This window comes from Phocoena sinus, chromosome X (assembly GCF_008692025.1).
Source record: "Phocoena sinus isolate mPhoSin1 chromosome X, mPhoSin1.pri, whole genome shotgun sequence".
NCBI lineage: Eukaryota > Metazoa > Chordata > Mammalia > Artiodactyla > Phocoenidae > Phocoena > Phocoena sinus.
The window spans coordinates 44,383,975-44,397,679 of record NC_045784.1 but is presented as its reverse complement, the minus strand read 5'-3'; the positions used below and the strand labels follow the sequence as shown (position 1 = coordinate 44,397,679).

Below are 13,705 nucleotides of genomic sequence, written 5' to 3'. Positions count from 1 at the left end.
GTACATACCATTATGGCCAATACCAGGTGTTTACAGCCAACATCTGTTCTAAATAGTTGGTGCCCAGGCCATACTGGTGGTTAAATCTACCAAATATCACCTCTCCTTGCTGCTTTCTGCCCCTCCCACTCTGGGAGGAAAGTAGGCTATCTCAATGCTTTCCCCTAGCAGGTGTGTGGCTTAAAAGAAAATCAAGCATGGCAGCTGTAGCTATAATATAGCTGTGTGGATGTCATCATTTTTTGACAATTCTGAGTGCTCTCCTGAGATTGAAAAATAGTCCCATTTCATAAATCAAATGACTCAAAGATGTCCACCTACCACCAGGTAAATTATACCTTTTACGGTCTGACAGGGTTTTTCTTTAAATTTCTCCACCATGGAACTGCTCACTTCAACCTGTAGGGATACTTGGTTCTCCTACTCATTATTCCTGTTTTCTGGCTTCATACACCAGTTATATGCATGTGAGCAAGCCATACAAGCATGTTTGCACTAGTGCAGCAATTGGGCTACCATTTAAGAGAAAAAGCCATAGGCAAATTCAGGTCTTAAAGGATTTAATAACTTTCTCATATGCCTTTGCTGCTCTTGACCAGTAGCCCCCTGGGGAAGAAAAACATGCTGTTATGCAGAAAAGGAAGCACACTCTTGTAGCACCCCGTTCCTACTCAGTTCAGCTATCTTGCACCAAGCTCCTGACCTAGGCAAACAGACTGGATATTGAGAGAAATGAAGCAAACAGTCCATGCTCTGAGGTCTCGATATGGGAGTCTGCCTGGCCTGGGCATAATCTCTTTTCTGGACTTCAGCATTTCCATAAAGATGAAGAAGTGAGGCTCTAAAGAAGGGCAGAGTAGGTTGAAAGAAAGACAAGAAGATGTTGCTCATTCACTTGATACCAAACTTGCTCACCTTAAGGCCACAGAAGGCGCAGATCCACTTTGGTAGGGAAAAGCAGAAGGAGAGTCAATTAGTTATTGGACTTTCCAAAGCTTTGGTTCCAAGGGAAGGTCCTGTGCCCTTCCTTTAGGTTTCTTCTGAAAGGCAATTCAGAAGAGCATTTATTGGGGGGGACCTTGAAGATGGCGGAAGAGTAAGACGCGGAGATCGCCTTCCTCCCCACGGATACACCAGAAATACATCCACACGTGGAACAACTCCTACAGAACTCCTACTGAAGGCTGGCAGAAGACCTCAGACCTCCCAAAAGGCAAGAAACTCCCCACGTAACTGGGTAGGGCAAAAGAAAAAACAGAGACAAAAGAATAAGGACGGCACCTGCACCAGTGGGAGGGAGCTGTGAAGGAGGAAAAGTTTCCACACACTAGGAAGCCCCTCCGCGGGCGGAGACTGCGGGAGGCAGAGGGGGGAGTTTCGGGACCGCGGAGTAGTGCACAGCGACGGGTGCGGAGGGCAAAGCGGGGAGATTCCTGCACAGACGATCGGTGCTGACCGGCACTCACCAGCCTGAGTGGCTTGTCTGCTCACCCGCCGGGGCGGGCGGGGCTGCGAGCTGAGGCTCGGGTTTTGGTTTTGGACGGAGCTCAGGGAGAGGACTGGGGTTGGCGGCTTGAACATAGCCTGAAGGGGTTAGTGCACCACGACTAGCCGGGAGGGAGTTCGGGGAAAAGCCTGCACCGGCCGAAGAGGCAAGAGATTTTTCTTCCCTCTTTGTTTCCTGGTGCGCGAGGAGAGGGGTTTAAGAGCGCTGCTTAAAGGAACTCCAGAGACGGGCGCGAGCCGCGGCTAAAAGCGCGAACCCCAGAAACGGGCGCGAGCCGCGGCTGAAGGCGCGAGCCCCCGAGACGGGCGCGAGCCGCGGCTGAAAGCGCAAACCCCAGAGACGGGCGCGAGCCGCAGCTAAAACCGCGGACCCCAGAGACGGGCGGGAGACGCTAAGGCTGCTGCTGCCGCCACCAAGGGGCCTGTGTGCGAGCACAGGTCACTCTCCACACCCCTCTTCCGCGGAGCCTGTGCAGCCCGCCACTGCCAGGTTCCCGGGATCCAGGGACAACTTCCCCGGGAGTACGCACGGCAGGTCTCAGGCTGGTGCAACGTCACGCCGGCCTCTGCCGCAACGTCACGCTGCCTCTGCAGCCGCAGGCCCGCCCCGCACGTAGTGCCCCTCCTACCCCCATCCCCCAACCCCCGGCCTGAGTGAGCCGGAGGCCCCGAATCAGCGGCTCCTTTAACCCCGTCCTGTCTGAGCGAAAAAACAGACGCCCTCCAGCGACCTACACGCAGAGGCAGGGCCAAATCCAAAGCTGAGCTCCTGTGAGCTGTGAGAACAAAGAAGAGAAAGGGAAATCTCTCCCAGCAGCCACAGAAGCAGCGGATTAAAGCTCCACAATCAACTTGATATACCCTGCATCTGTGGAATACCTGAATAGACAAGGAATGATCCCAAATTGAAGAGGTGGACTTTAGGAGCGAGATCTATGATTTTTTTCCCTTTTCCTCTTTTTGTGAATGTGTACGTGTATGCTTCTGTGTGAGATCCTGTCTGTATACTCTTGCTTCCACCATTTGTCCTAGGGCTCTATCCGTCCATGACTTTTTTTAAAAAATTCTTTTTCTTAATAATTAAGTTTAATTGTAATAACTTTATTATACTTTACCTTCGTTCTTTCTTTCTTTCCTTCCTTCCTTCCCTCCTTTAGACAACGAATCACCCCAAATTGAGGAGGTGGTCTCAGGGAGCAGGATTTATGATTTATCCCCCTTTACCTCTTTTTGTGAAGGTGTATGTGTATGCTTCTGTGTAAGATTTTCTCTGTATAGCTTTGCTTCCAACATTTGTCCTAAGGTTCTATCCGTCCCCTTTTTTTTTTTTTTCTAAATATTTTTTAATTCAATAACTATATTATACTTTATTTTATTTTTACTGTATCATCTTTCTTTCTGTCTTTTTTCCTTCTTTCCCTCCTTCCTTCCTTCCTCCCTCCCTCCCTCCCTCCCTCCTTTCTTTCCTTCTTTGCTTCTTTCTTCCTTCCTTCCTTTCCTCCTTTCCTTCTTTCTTTACTCATACTTCTACTAATTCTCCCTACTTTTTCTCCCTTTTATTCTGAGCTGTGTGGATGAAAGGCTCTTGGTGCTCCAGCCAGGAGTCAGGGCTCTGCCTCTGAGGTAGGAGAGCCAACTTCAGGACACTGGTCAACAAGAGACCTCCCAGCTCCACATAATATTAAACGGTGGAAATCTCCCAGAGACCTCCATCTTAACACCAGCACCCAGCTTCACTCAACGACCAGCAAGCCACAGTGCTGGACAACCTATGCCAAACAACTAGCAAAACAGGAACACAACCCCACCCATTAGCAGAGAGGCTGCCTAAAATCATAATAAGGCCACAGACACCCCAAAACACACCACCAGACGTGAACCTGCCCACTAGAGAGACAAGATCCAGCCTCATCCAGCACAACACAGGCACTAGTCCCCTCCACCAGGAAGCCTACACAACCCACTGAAACAACCTTAGCCACTGGAGACAGACATCAAAAACAACGGGAACTACGAAAGTGCAGCCTGCAAAAAGGAGACCCCAAACACAGTAAGATAAGCAAAATGAGAAGACAGAAAAACACACAGCAGATGAAGGAGCAAGATAAAAACCCACCAGGCCTAACAAATGAAGAGGAAATAGGCAATCTACCTGAAAAAGAATTCAGAATAATGATAATAAGGATGATCCGAAATCTTGGAAGTAGAATGGACAAAATGCAAGAAACAGTTAACAAGGACCTACAAGAACTAAAGATGAAACAAGCAACGATGAACAATGCAATAAATGAAATTAAAATCACTCTAGATAGGATCAATAGCAGAATAACTGAGGCAGAAGAACGGATAAGTGACCTGGAAGATAAAGTAGTGGAAATAACTACTGCAGAGCAGAATAAAGAAAAAAGAATGAAAAGAACTGAGGACAGTCTCAGAGACCTCTGGGACAACATGAAACGCACCAACATTCGAATTATAGGGGTTCCAGAAGAAGAAGAAAGAAAGAAAGGGACTGAGAAAATATTTGAAGAGATTATAGTTGAAAACTTCCCTAATATGGGAAAGGAAATAGTTAATCAAGTCCAGGAAGCACAGAGGGTCCCATACAGGATAAATACAAGGAGAAACACGCCAAGACACATATTAATCAAACTGTCAAAAATTAAATACAAAGAAAGCATATTAAAAGCAGCAAGGGAAAAACAACAAATAACACACAAGGGAATCCCCATGAGGTTAACAGCTGATCTCTCAGCAGAAACCCTACAAGCCAGAAGGGAGTGGCAGGACATACTGAAAGTGCTGAAGGAGAATAGCCTGCAACCAAGACTACTCTACCCAGCAAGGATCTCATTCACATTTGATGGAGAAATTAAAACCTTTACAGACAAGCAAAAGCTGAGAGAGTTCAGCACCACCAAACCAGCTTTACAACAAATGCTAAAGGAACTTCTCTAGACACGAAACACAAGAGAAGGAAATGACCTATAGTAGCGAACCCAAAACAATATATAAAATGGAAATAGGAACATACATATCGATAATTACCTTAAATGTAAATGGACTAAATGCTCCCACCAAAAGACACAGATTGGCTGAATGGATACAAAAACAAGACCCTTATATACGCTGTCTACAAGAGACCCACTTCAGAACTAGAGACACATACAGACTGAAAGTAAGGGGATGGAAAAAGATATTCCATGCAAATGGAAACCAAAAGAAAGCTGGAGTAGCAATTCTCATATCAGACAAAATAGACTTTAAAATAAGGACTATTAAAAGGGACAAAGAAGGACACTACATAATGATCAAGGGATCGATCCAAGAAGAAGATATAACAATTGTAAATATTTATGCACCCAACATAGGAGCACCTCAATACATAAGGCAAATACTAACAACCATAAAAGGGGAGATCAACAGTAACACATTCATAGTAGGGGACTTTAACACCCCACTTTCACCCATGGACAGATCATCCAAAATGAAAATAAATAAGGAAACACAAGCTTTAAATGATACATTAAACAAGATGGACTTAATTGATATTTATAGGACACTCCATCCAAAAACAACAGAATACACATTTTTCTCAAGTGCTCATGGAACATTCTCCAGGATAGATCATATCTTGGGTCACAAATCAAGCCTTGGTAAATTTAAGAAAACTGAAATTGTATCAAGTATCTTTTCCGACCACAACGCCATGAGACTAGATATCAATTACAGGAAAAGATCAGTAAAAAATACAAACACATGGAGGCTAAACAATACACTACTTAATAATGAAGTGATCACTGAAGAAATCAAAGAGGAAATAAAAAAATACCTAGAAACAAATGACAATGGAGACACAACGACCCAAAACCTATGGGATGCAGCAAAAGCAGTTCTAAGGGGGAAGTTTATAGCAATACAAGCCCACCTTAAGAAGCAGGAAACATCTCGAATAAACAACCTAACCTTGCACCTCAAGCAATTAGAGAAAGAAGAACAAAAAAACCCCAAAGCTAGCAGAAGGAAAGAAATCATAAAAATCAGATCAGAAATAAATGAAAAAGAAATGAAGGAAACGATAGCAAAGATCAATAAAACTAAAAGCTGGTTCTTTGAGAAGATAAACAAAATAGATAAACCACTAGCCAGACTCATCAAGAAAAAAAGGGAGAAGACTCAAATCAATAGAATTAGAAATGAAAAAGGAGAAGTAACAACTGACACTGCAGAAATAAAAAAAATCATGAGAGATTACTACAAGCAACTCTATGCCAATAAAATGGACAATCTGGAAGAAATGGACAAATTCTTAGAAATGCACAACCTGCCAAGACTGAATCAGGAAGAAATAGAAAATATGAACAGACCAATCACAAGCACTGAAATTGAAACTGTGATTAAAAACCTTCCAACAAACAAAAGCCCAGGACCAGATGGCTTCACAGGTGAATTCTATCAAACGTTTAGAGAAGAGCTAACACCTATCCTTCTCGAACTCTTCCAAAATATAGCAGAGGGAGGAACACTCCCAAATTCCTTCTACGAAGCCACCATCACCTTGATACCAAAACCAGACAAGGATGTCACAAAGAAAGAAAACTACAGGCCAATATCACTGATGAACATAGATGCAAAAATCCTCAACAAAATACTAGCAAACAGAATCCAACAGCACATTAAAAGGATCATACACCATGATCAAGTGGGGTTTATTCCAGGAATGCAAGGATTCTTCAATATACGCAAATCTATCAATGTGATAAACCATATTAACAAATTGAAGGAGAAAAACCATATGATCATCTCAATAGATGCAGAGAAAGCTTTCGACAAAATTCAACACCCATTTATGATAAAAACCCTCCAGAAAGTAGGCATAGAGGGAACTTTCCTAAACATAATAAAAGCCAAATATGACAAGCCCACAGCAAACATCATCCTCAATGGTGAAAAACTGAAAGCATTTCCACTAAGATCAGGAACAAGACAAGGTTGCCCACTCTCACCACTCTTATTCAACAGAGTTTTGGAAGTTTTAGCCACAGCAATCAGAGAAGAAAAGGAAATAAAAGTAATCCAAATCGGAAAAGAAGAAGTAAAGCTGTCACTGTTTGCAGATGACATGATACTATACATAGAGAATCCTAAAGATGCTACCAGAAAACTACTAGAGCTAATCAATGAATTTGGTAAAGTAGCAGGATACTAAATTAATGCACAGAAATCTCTGGCATTCCTATATACTAATGATGAAAAATCTGAAAGTGAAATCAAGAAAACACTCCCATTTACCATTGCAACAAAAAGAATAAAATATCTAGGAATAAACCTACCTAAGGATACGAAAGACCTGTATGCAGAAAATTATAAGACACTGATGAAAGAAATTAAAGATGATACAAATAGATGGAGAGATATACCATGTTCTTGGATGGGAAGAATCAACATTGTGAAAATGACTCTACTACCCAAAGCAATCTACAGATTCAATGCAATCCCTATCAAACTACCACTGGCATTTTTCACAGAACTAGAACAAAAAATTTCGCAATTTGTATGGAAACACAAAAGACCCCGAATAGCCAAAGCAATCTTGAGAACGAAAAAAGGAGCTGGAGGAATCAGGCTCCCTGACTTCAGACTATATTACAAAGCAACAGTAATCAAGACAGTATGGTACTGGCACAAAAACAGAAAGATAGATCAGTGGAACAGGATAGAAAGCCCAGAGATAAACCCACGCACATATGGACACCTTATCTTTGATAAAGGAGGCAGGAATGTACAGTGGAGAAAGGACAGCCTCTTCAATAAATGGTGCTGGGAAAACTGGACAGGTACATGTAAAAGTATGAGATTAGATCACTCCCTAACACCATACACAAAAATAAGCTCAAAATGGATTAAAGACCTAAATGTAAGGCCAGAAACTATCAAACTCTTAGAAGAAAACATAGGAAGAACACTCTATGACATAAATCACAGCAAGATCCTTTCTGACCCACCTCCTAGAGTAATGGAAATAAAAACAAAAATAAACAAATGGGACCTAATGAAACTTCAAAGCTTTTGCACAGCAAAGGAAACCATAACCAAGACCAAAAGACAACCCTCAGAATGGGAGAAAACATTTGCAAATGAAGCAACTGACAAAGGATTAATCTCCAAAATTTACAAGCAGCTCATGCAGCTCAATAACAAAAAAACAAACAACCCCATCCAAAAATGGGCAGAAGACCTAAATAGACATTTCTCCAAAGAAGATATACAGAATGCCAACAAACACATGAAAGAATGCTCAACATCATTAATCATTAGAGAAATGCAAATCAAAACTACAATGAGATATCATCTCACACCAGTCAGAATGGCCATCATCAAAAAATCTAGAAACAATAAATGCTGGAGAGGGTGTGGAGAAAAGGGGACACTCTTGCACTGCTGGTGGGAATGTGAATTGGTTCAGCCACTGTGGAGAACAGTATGGAGGTTCCTTAAAAAACTACAGATAGAATTACCATATGACCCAGCAATCCCACTACTTGGCATATACCCTGAGAAAACCAAAATTCAAAAAGAGTCATGTACCAAAATGTTCATTGCAGCTCTATTTACAATAGCCAGGACATGGAAACAACCTAAGCGCCCATCATCAGATGAATGGATAAAGAAGATGTGGCACATATACACAATGGAATATTACTCAGCCTTAAAAAGAAATGAAATTGAGCTATTTGTAATGAGATGGATAGACCTAGAGTCTGTCATACAGAGTGAAGTAAGTCAGAAAGAAAAAGACAAATACCGTATGCTAACACATATATATGGAATTTAAGGGAAAAAAATGTCATGAAGAACCTAGGGGTAAGATAGGAATAAAGACGCAGACCTACTGGAGAACGGACTTGAGGGTATGGGGAGGGGGAGGGGTGAGTTTTGATAGGGCGAGAGAGAGTCATGGTCATATACACACTAACAAACGTAGTAAGGTAGATAGCTGGGGGGAAGCAGCCGCAAGGCACAGGGATATTAGCTCGGTGCTTTGTGACAGCCTGGAAGGGTGGGATGGGGAGAGTGGGAGGGAGGGAGACGCAAGAGGGAAGACATATGGGAACATATGTATATGTATAGCTGATTCACTTTGTTATAAAGCAGAAACTAACACACCATTGTAAAGCAAGTATACCCCAATAAAGATGTTTAAAAAAAAAAAAAAAAAAGAAGAGCATTTATTAATATGAGATCATTTATTAAAGCATTTAGCAAAGTACCTGGCACAGAGTAGGATCTTGGTAAAGATCAGATGCCTTCTAGGGCCCAAGACTAGTGAGTAGGGGTATCTCCCATACCTGGATAGATAGCAGATCTGCCTGCTTCTTGCAGCATCCTTGTTCACCACCTTGCCAGGCCTCTAGGAATTGTTTCTATTAGGCAACTAACATTTTGACCTTCCTCTTGTTGTGGTTTGCCAGGAAAAGTCTTCAGATACTGACAATAGAAGGCTCAGATTGAAAGTTAAGTTCCCCAAATTGGGAAAGAAGAAGCCAGAAGAGGAAGACAAACCTAAATCAGGCCAAGGCATCCAGGGCTTTATTGGTAAGTTTCTCCCACAGGCATCGAGGTCATAAAGAATTCCCCAGCAGCCTGGGTACTTCCCAAAGACCTGAAGCTCACATCAGAAATGTGCACGGGTATGGTGGTGATGGAGGAGGTGGCCGGCTGGGAGCCAACATTAGGGGATGCCAAGCGGTCTCTTGGACAAGGTGTGAGTTAGAAAGTGATATGGAGGGAATTCCCTGGCTGTCCAGTGGTTAGGACTCCACGGTTCCACTGCAGGGTCACGGGTTCCATCACTGGTTGGGGAACTAAGATCCCGAGAACCTGAGAGGCAACCTTGCTTTGTGATCTCTGTGATATAAACAGCTGAAGAGAAAAATGAGAACAGCCAGTTACCTTTCTGCTTGACCCATTCCTTTCCTCAGTGGATAAAGTATGGCAAAACAGTCATATTTAGATCTATTTCCCAGTCAAATACAACTAAAAGCTTTTGGTCCTGCTCCAGAAAGCACTATTATTTGAGATGGGTTGGGGGTGTCAGTGCTGGGCACCTACAGGGTCAGGAACAGGTTCCATGACCTATCTAAACACTCTTATTCTTTACCTTTTATAGTAAATCCCTGGAAATGCAAAATTTGTTTCATTATTTGAATTTTGGTTCCACCCCTTCTTCAGAATTGGACTTAAATGTTCTTGATATATCAGTGGGGCTCAAAAGAAGGTTCTCTTAGAATTGTCAGCTATGCCAATTCTGATGTCAATGGTCTCTCCTAAATTCTGAGCCTAGATGACCTGGAAGCTTGAGAGAGATGACCATAGTGGACATGGGGGGAAAGGGATGGAGGGTGGCAGTTTGTTTTGTTTTTTGAGGAACTGAGACTTCATACAGATGCCAAGAGAGAATCTCCTGGACCAAGTTATGTTTGGTCCAACTGGTTTGAGTCCCTAAGAATCTGCCAGTTGGGAGACCCATGGTGCTTGAGAGTCTTTCTGAAGACTCTGAAAGGGTCAATAGCAGTTTCATGGATTATCAGGTTCTGAGAACTCATCCCATTTGTGTTTGGCTTGCATGACATCAGCTGGTTTTCTAAGATGGTTTAAAAATGGTTGGTACAATAGGAACAAACCAGTCTGTCTCCTAAAGGACTCTTTGTTTGCTCTCTTTAGTGTCCGTAAATTTAGGCATCTGGCAATGTGCTAACCTCATTATTTCTATACTTGCTTTTTTTTCTATAAAGGAAATTTGTGGCACCGCAGACATCATGAAGATGAAGCAAAAGATGATGATCCTCCAACACCATCAGGATCTCAACTATAACCCTTGAAAGCTGGAAGGAGAACTCACAACATTTAGGATTCTACTAAAAACTCTTGAAACCTCAATACAGGCTAGACTAAATTATTTCAGAACAAACATGAGCACCACCAAGAAAGATCCTCCAATTCTTTACACTAATACATTTTTTTCCTGGACTCAATCAGGTCTCCTTAGAGGTTTACATTTTCTCATTGGCCAAAGATTCTTGTTCCGAGTTGTCTTGTTCAGTTCTCCTTCTCTTCGTGCATCTTGAGCAACTACAGTATTTAATTGAACTAAGCTTTTTGTGAATGGCCTGGGATCTACAAAAGATTCAAGGGAGTTCACCTTTTCAGGGAGTTGGGGAATGTTTTTCTCTGACTGGCAGAGAAACTGCTGATGCTAGGGAATGAATGAAAGAAATACTCTCAGGGAGATGAGGAGTGGGGTCAGGACAGCCAGGCTTGGTGGTGTTTCTCCCCCAATCCCTGTCAATTGCAAATTGTGACTTCAGAAGGTCTCTCCTAGTTGGCCTATTAAGATGAGAACTAGGTCCTGGGGGCTTGTCCACTTGCCTCTTACAATGACCATGTGAAATCTTTTCTTGTGGTGACTGCTCTCTCTGCAGACCCTTTCTGTTTTTCCATGTGCGCATGTATGTCTCTGCACATGTCCAGGTGGTGCTCTGGTGGCTGGGTGGGCCCATTGGTTGGAACTCACCCCTATGGCAACCATACAGGCTCCCCTCCTACTGCCTTGATCCTAGCCTGCATGCCTCCATGGAGTGTTTGCCTGCATTCTTGCTGGATTTTTAAACTAAATGTTTTGCTGCTGTGCTGCAGTATAGTTATGTATAGAGACATATAAAGATGTATATATATAAAAATATATATATATATATATTTTTAAGAACTGAAAATACAACTCGACCTCTAAATGACCCTATAATTTATTGTGCTAACCCAGGAATCCCTCCCCACCCTGATCCCATCCTCCACCCCCATTACCCTACACACACATATGCCTCTACCAACTGCCCTAGTTCTTGGTGGAGCTTCTAATCTTTTGGTGCATTTTCAGTGTCTTAGAAGTGGCTGGGATCTACCTATGGCCCAGCTGATTCTGATGCCCCCTTAAAATTCTGAGCCAGGCCACAGAAAGGGGAACAAAAACACCAATGCCCTAGAGAAGGGGGCTAAGCTGGCATGCTGCCTTTTTCGCTCTATCTGTCCTGGACTCTACATCAGCAACTGCCCCAACCTGTGCTGTCCCCTTCCCCAATAAACACTATATGGAGCAACCAGGCCTTGAGCTCTGTGACTCAGATGTCTGAGCTAGGGACTGCCTGACAATCAAGTCACAGCCTAGGCCCTTCCCCACAAGCTCCATCTTGGCCTGCATCTTCTGGGCAGGCTGTTGGTTAAGTCCCCAAATCACTTTTGAATCTCCCTTCTTGCTCATTTCCCTTGAGTACAGAGGGACATTCAAAGTGACCAGAAAGAACACGGGCCTGGGAAAATGGAGACTAAAAGCTTCTGCTTCTCCCATGGTTCTTCTTCCAAATTTCTCATGAAAACAAACCAGGCCAAAATTGCTCCAGATCCCAATTAGCATTTTTTTGAATGCCTGCGCCCAGTCAGGCAAATCTAATCAAACTCCAGTATTTCTCCAGTGGTTCTCTCATGTCTGCCTTGTATCCCCACCCACCCTCAACTTATACCTTTGAGTAAGTGTCCCTTCCCATTTATCAACAGAAAGCCAGGAAACTGGCCTCTCCCTACTTCTCAGAAAAACAGCGTGCTCAATTACCTGACTCAGTCCAATCGCTGGTTTATCGAGGTGCACAATCCAACTCTAAGCACTGGTTCTCAACTCTGGAACTCCACCAGCCTAGCCCACTTAAACCAGCCACCTGTGTTCCACCTCTGCAGGGGTGAGGAGAAAAATACTAACAAGGGGATAGTCCCCAGACGTCTGATTGCTGTGCCAAACAAACAAAAATGTCCTAGCTCTACAACTAGGGAAGAAAGTTAATGGAAAAACATTGAGAGACAACAATTAAAACTTATTTAAGCATCAGAACATGTTAACTTACTGTATGTATTTAAGTGGGGAATGTGCTGTTGCTGTGTCTTTGGCTTTCTCCGTATTACTCTTTCTTCCCAGGAGGAGGTATTAGATCAAATCAATAAGGTCACCGTTGCAGCCCAACTTGGCTCCTCCGTGGCTGCACACATTAACAGCTGCACACACGTTCACTCACAGAGTTGGGAACCAAGTTGCATATTTTTCAGAAGAACCTTTTTCAAAATGAAAAATTTCCAAACGAGCAAATTTAAGGAAACAAAAGGAAGTCCTGGGAGAGGGTAGCTTTTACTTGGCAGTGCCTAAGCAGGGCTGTGTCTTGTAATTATTTTTATCACCAATGACAGTAAACTGTAATAGTACTCCAACTCTTGTGTTTACTTTGCTGACTTACTATCCATCTTTGTATGTTGTAATGCTACTCTTGCTCTGTTGTACCATCTGGATTCCCTTTCACCCACCCTATCCTCCCACCCTGAATCAGAATGATATTGAATGAAACCACTAAGATTGGAGGCTGGAGTCAACTCATGGAGCAGAATTGATAGGGGATGAGGCCCAGGAGCAGGTGTGGCTTGCTAAATCCCTTGGTTACCTCCTAAACTGCTTAGTTACCAGTTGTTTCCCAAAACAAGGAAGACAGCTTTGCTGAGCACCTGTTCTTGCACATACTAGCTTGAAAACAAAGCAAGAAGTGGTGATCTCTTTCTCAAGGGAGGTGGCCCATCCTCTGGAAGCATAAGCTCCTTTCAGGACTTCATGGTTAACTACTTGCAGTAATATAATTGTTCAGGTGGTGGGACCAGACAGCAAATATCCATCTCGATTATGTTCAAAGTTGACATCAAGAGCCAAAGTTCTGGGGTTTGGTTGCATCTTTGGAGCACTTTCTGAGGGACTGATTGAATGGGCAATTCCTAGCAAGAAGAACAGTGGGGAAGGAGAATGCCAGTGGATTTGGACTGCCATCATCTGCTTTTGGTGTCAATACTACATGAGGTCAGAAGCTATCATCCACCTCACTGGAAAAGGGCCTGTGTTGTGTCCAAAGGGGCAAGGGAAGAATAAGGAAGACATTTTCAATTTAATAAATTAGGTTAAAGTTGATCAGAAGAAACAGTTGGGGTTAATGTCATCTTCCCTCAGGACACAAGTAGAAGAATTTTAGTTTCATAAGAAGTAGAAACTAATACCAAAACAACCAAACCCACTAGCACCATTCCATCCTGTAAAGGACCTTGATTGGCTTTATGGTTTGTG

At 42.9% G+C, this 13,705-nt stretch overlaps 1 protein-coding gene across 1 annotated transcript in view; it reads left to right on the top strand.

Moving 5' to 3' along the window:
* DGKK (diacylglycerol kinase kappa) overlaps positions 1-10,381 on the top strand; it is a 167,680-nt gene extending 157,299 nt beyond the window's left edge. Inside the window, exons 27-28 of the mRNA XM_032620263.1 lie at positions 8,979-9,102; positions 10,302-10,381. Of these exons, the coding sequence (XP_032476154.1) occupies positions 8,979-9,102; positions 10,302-10,381 (204 nt within the window). The remainder of the gene's footprint in view (positions 1-8,978; positions 9,103-10,301) is intronic.
* Positions 10,382-13,705: the final 3,324 nt, after the last annotated feature.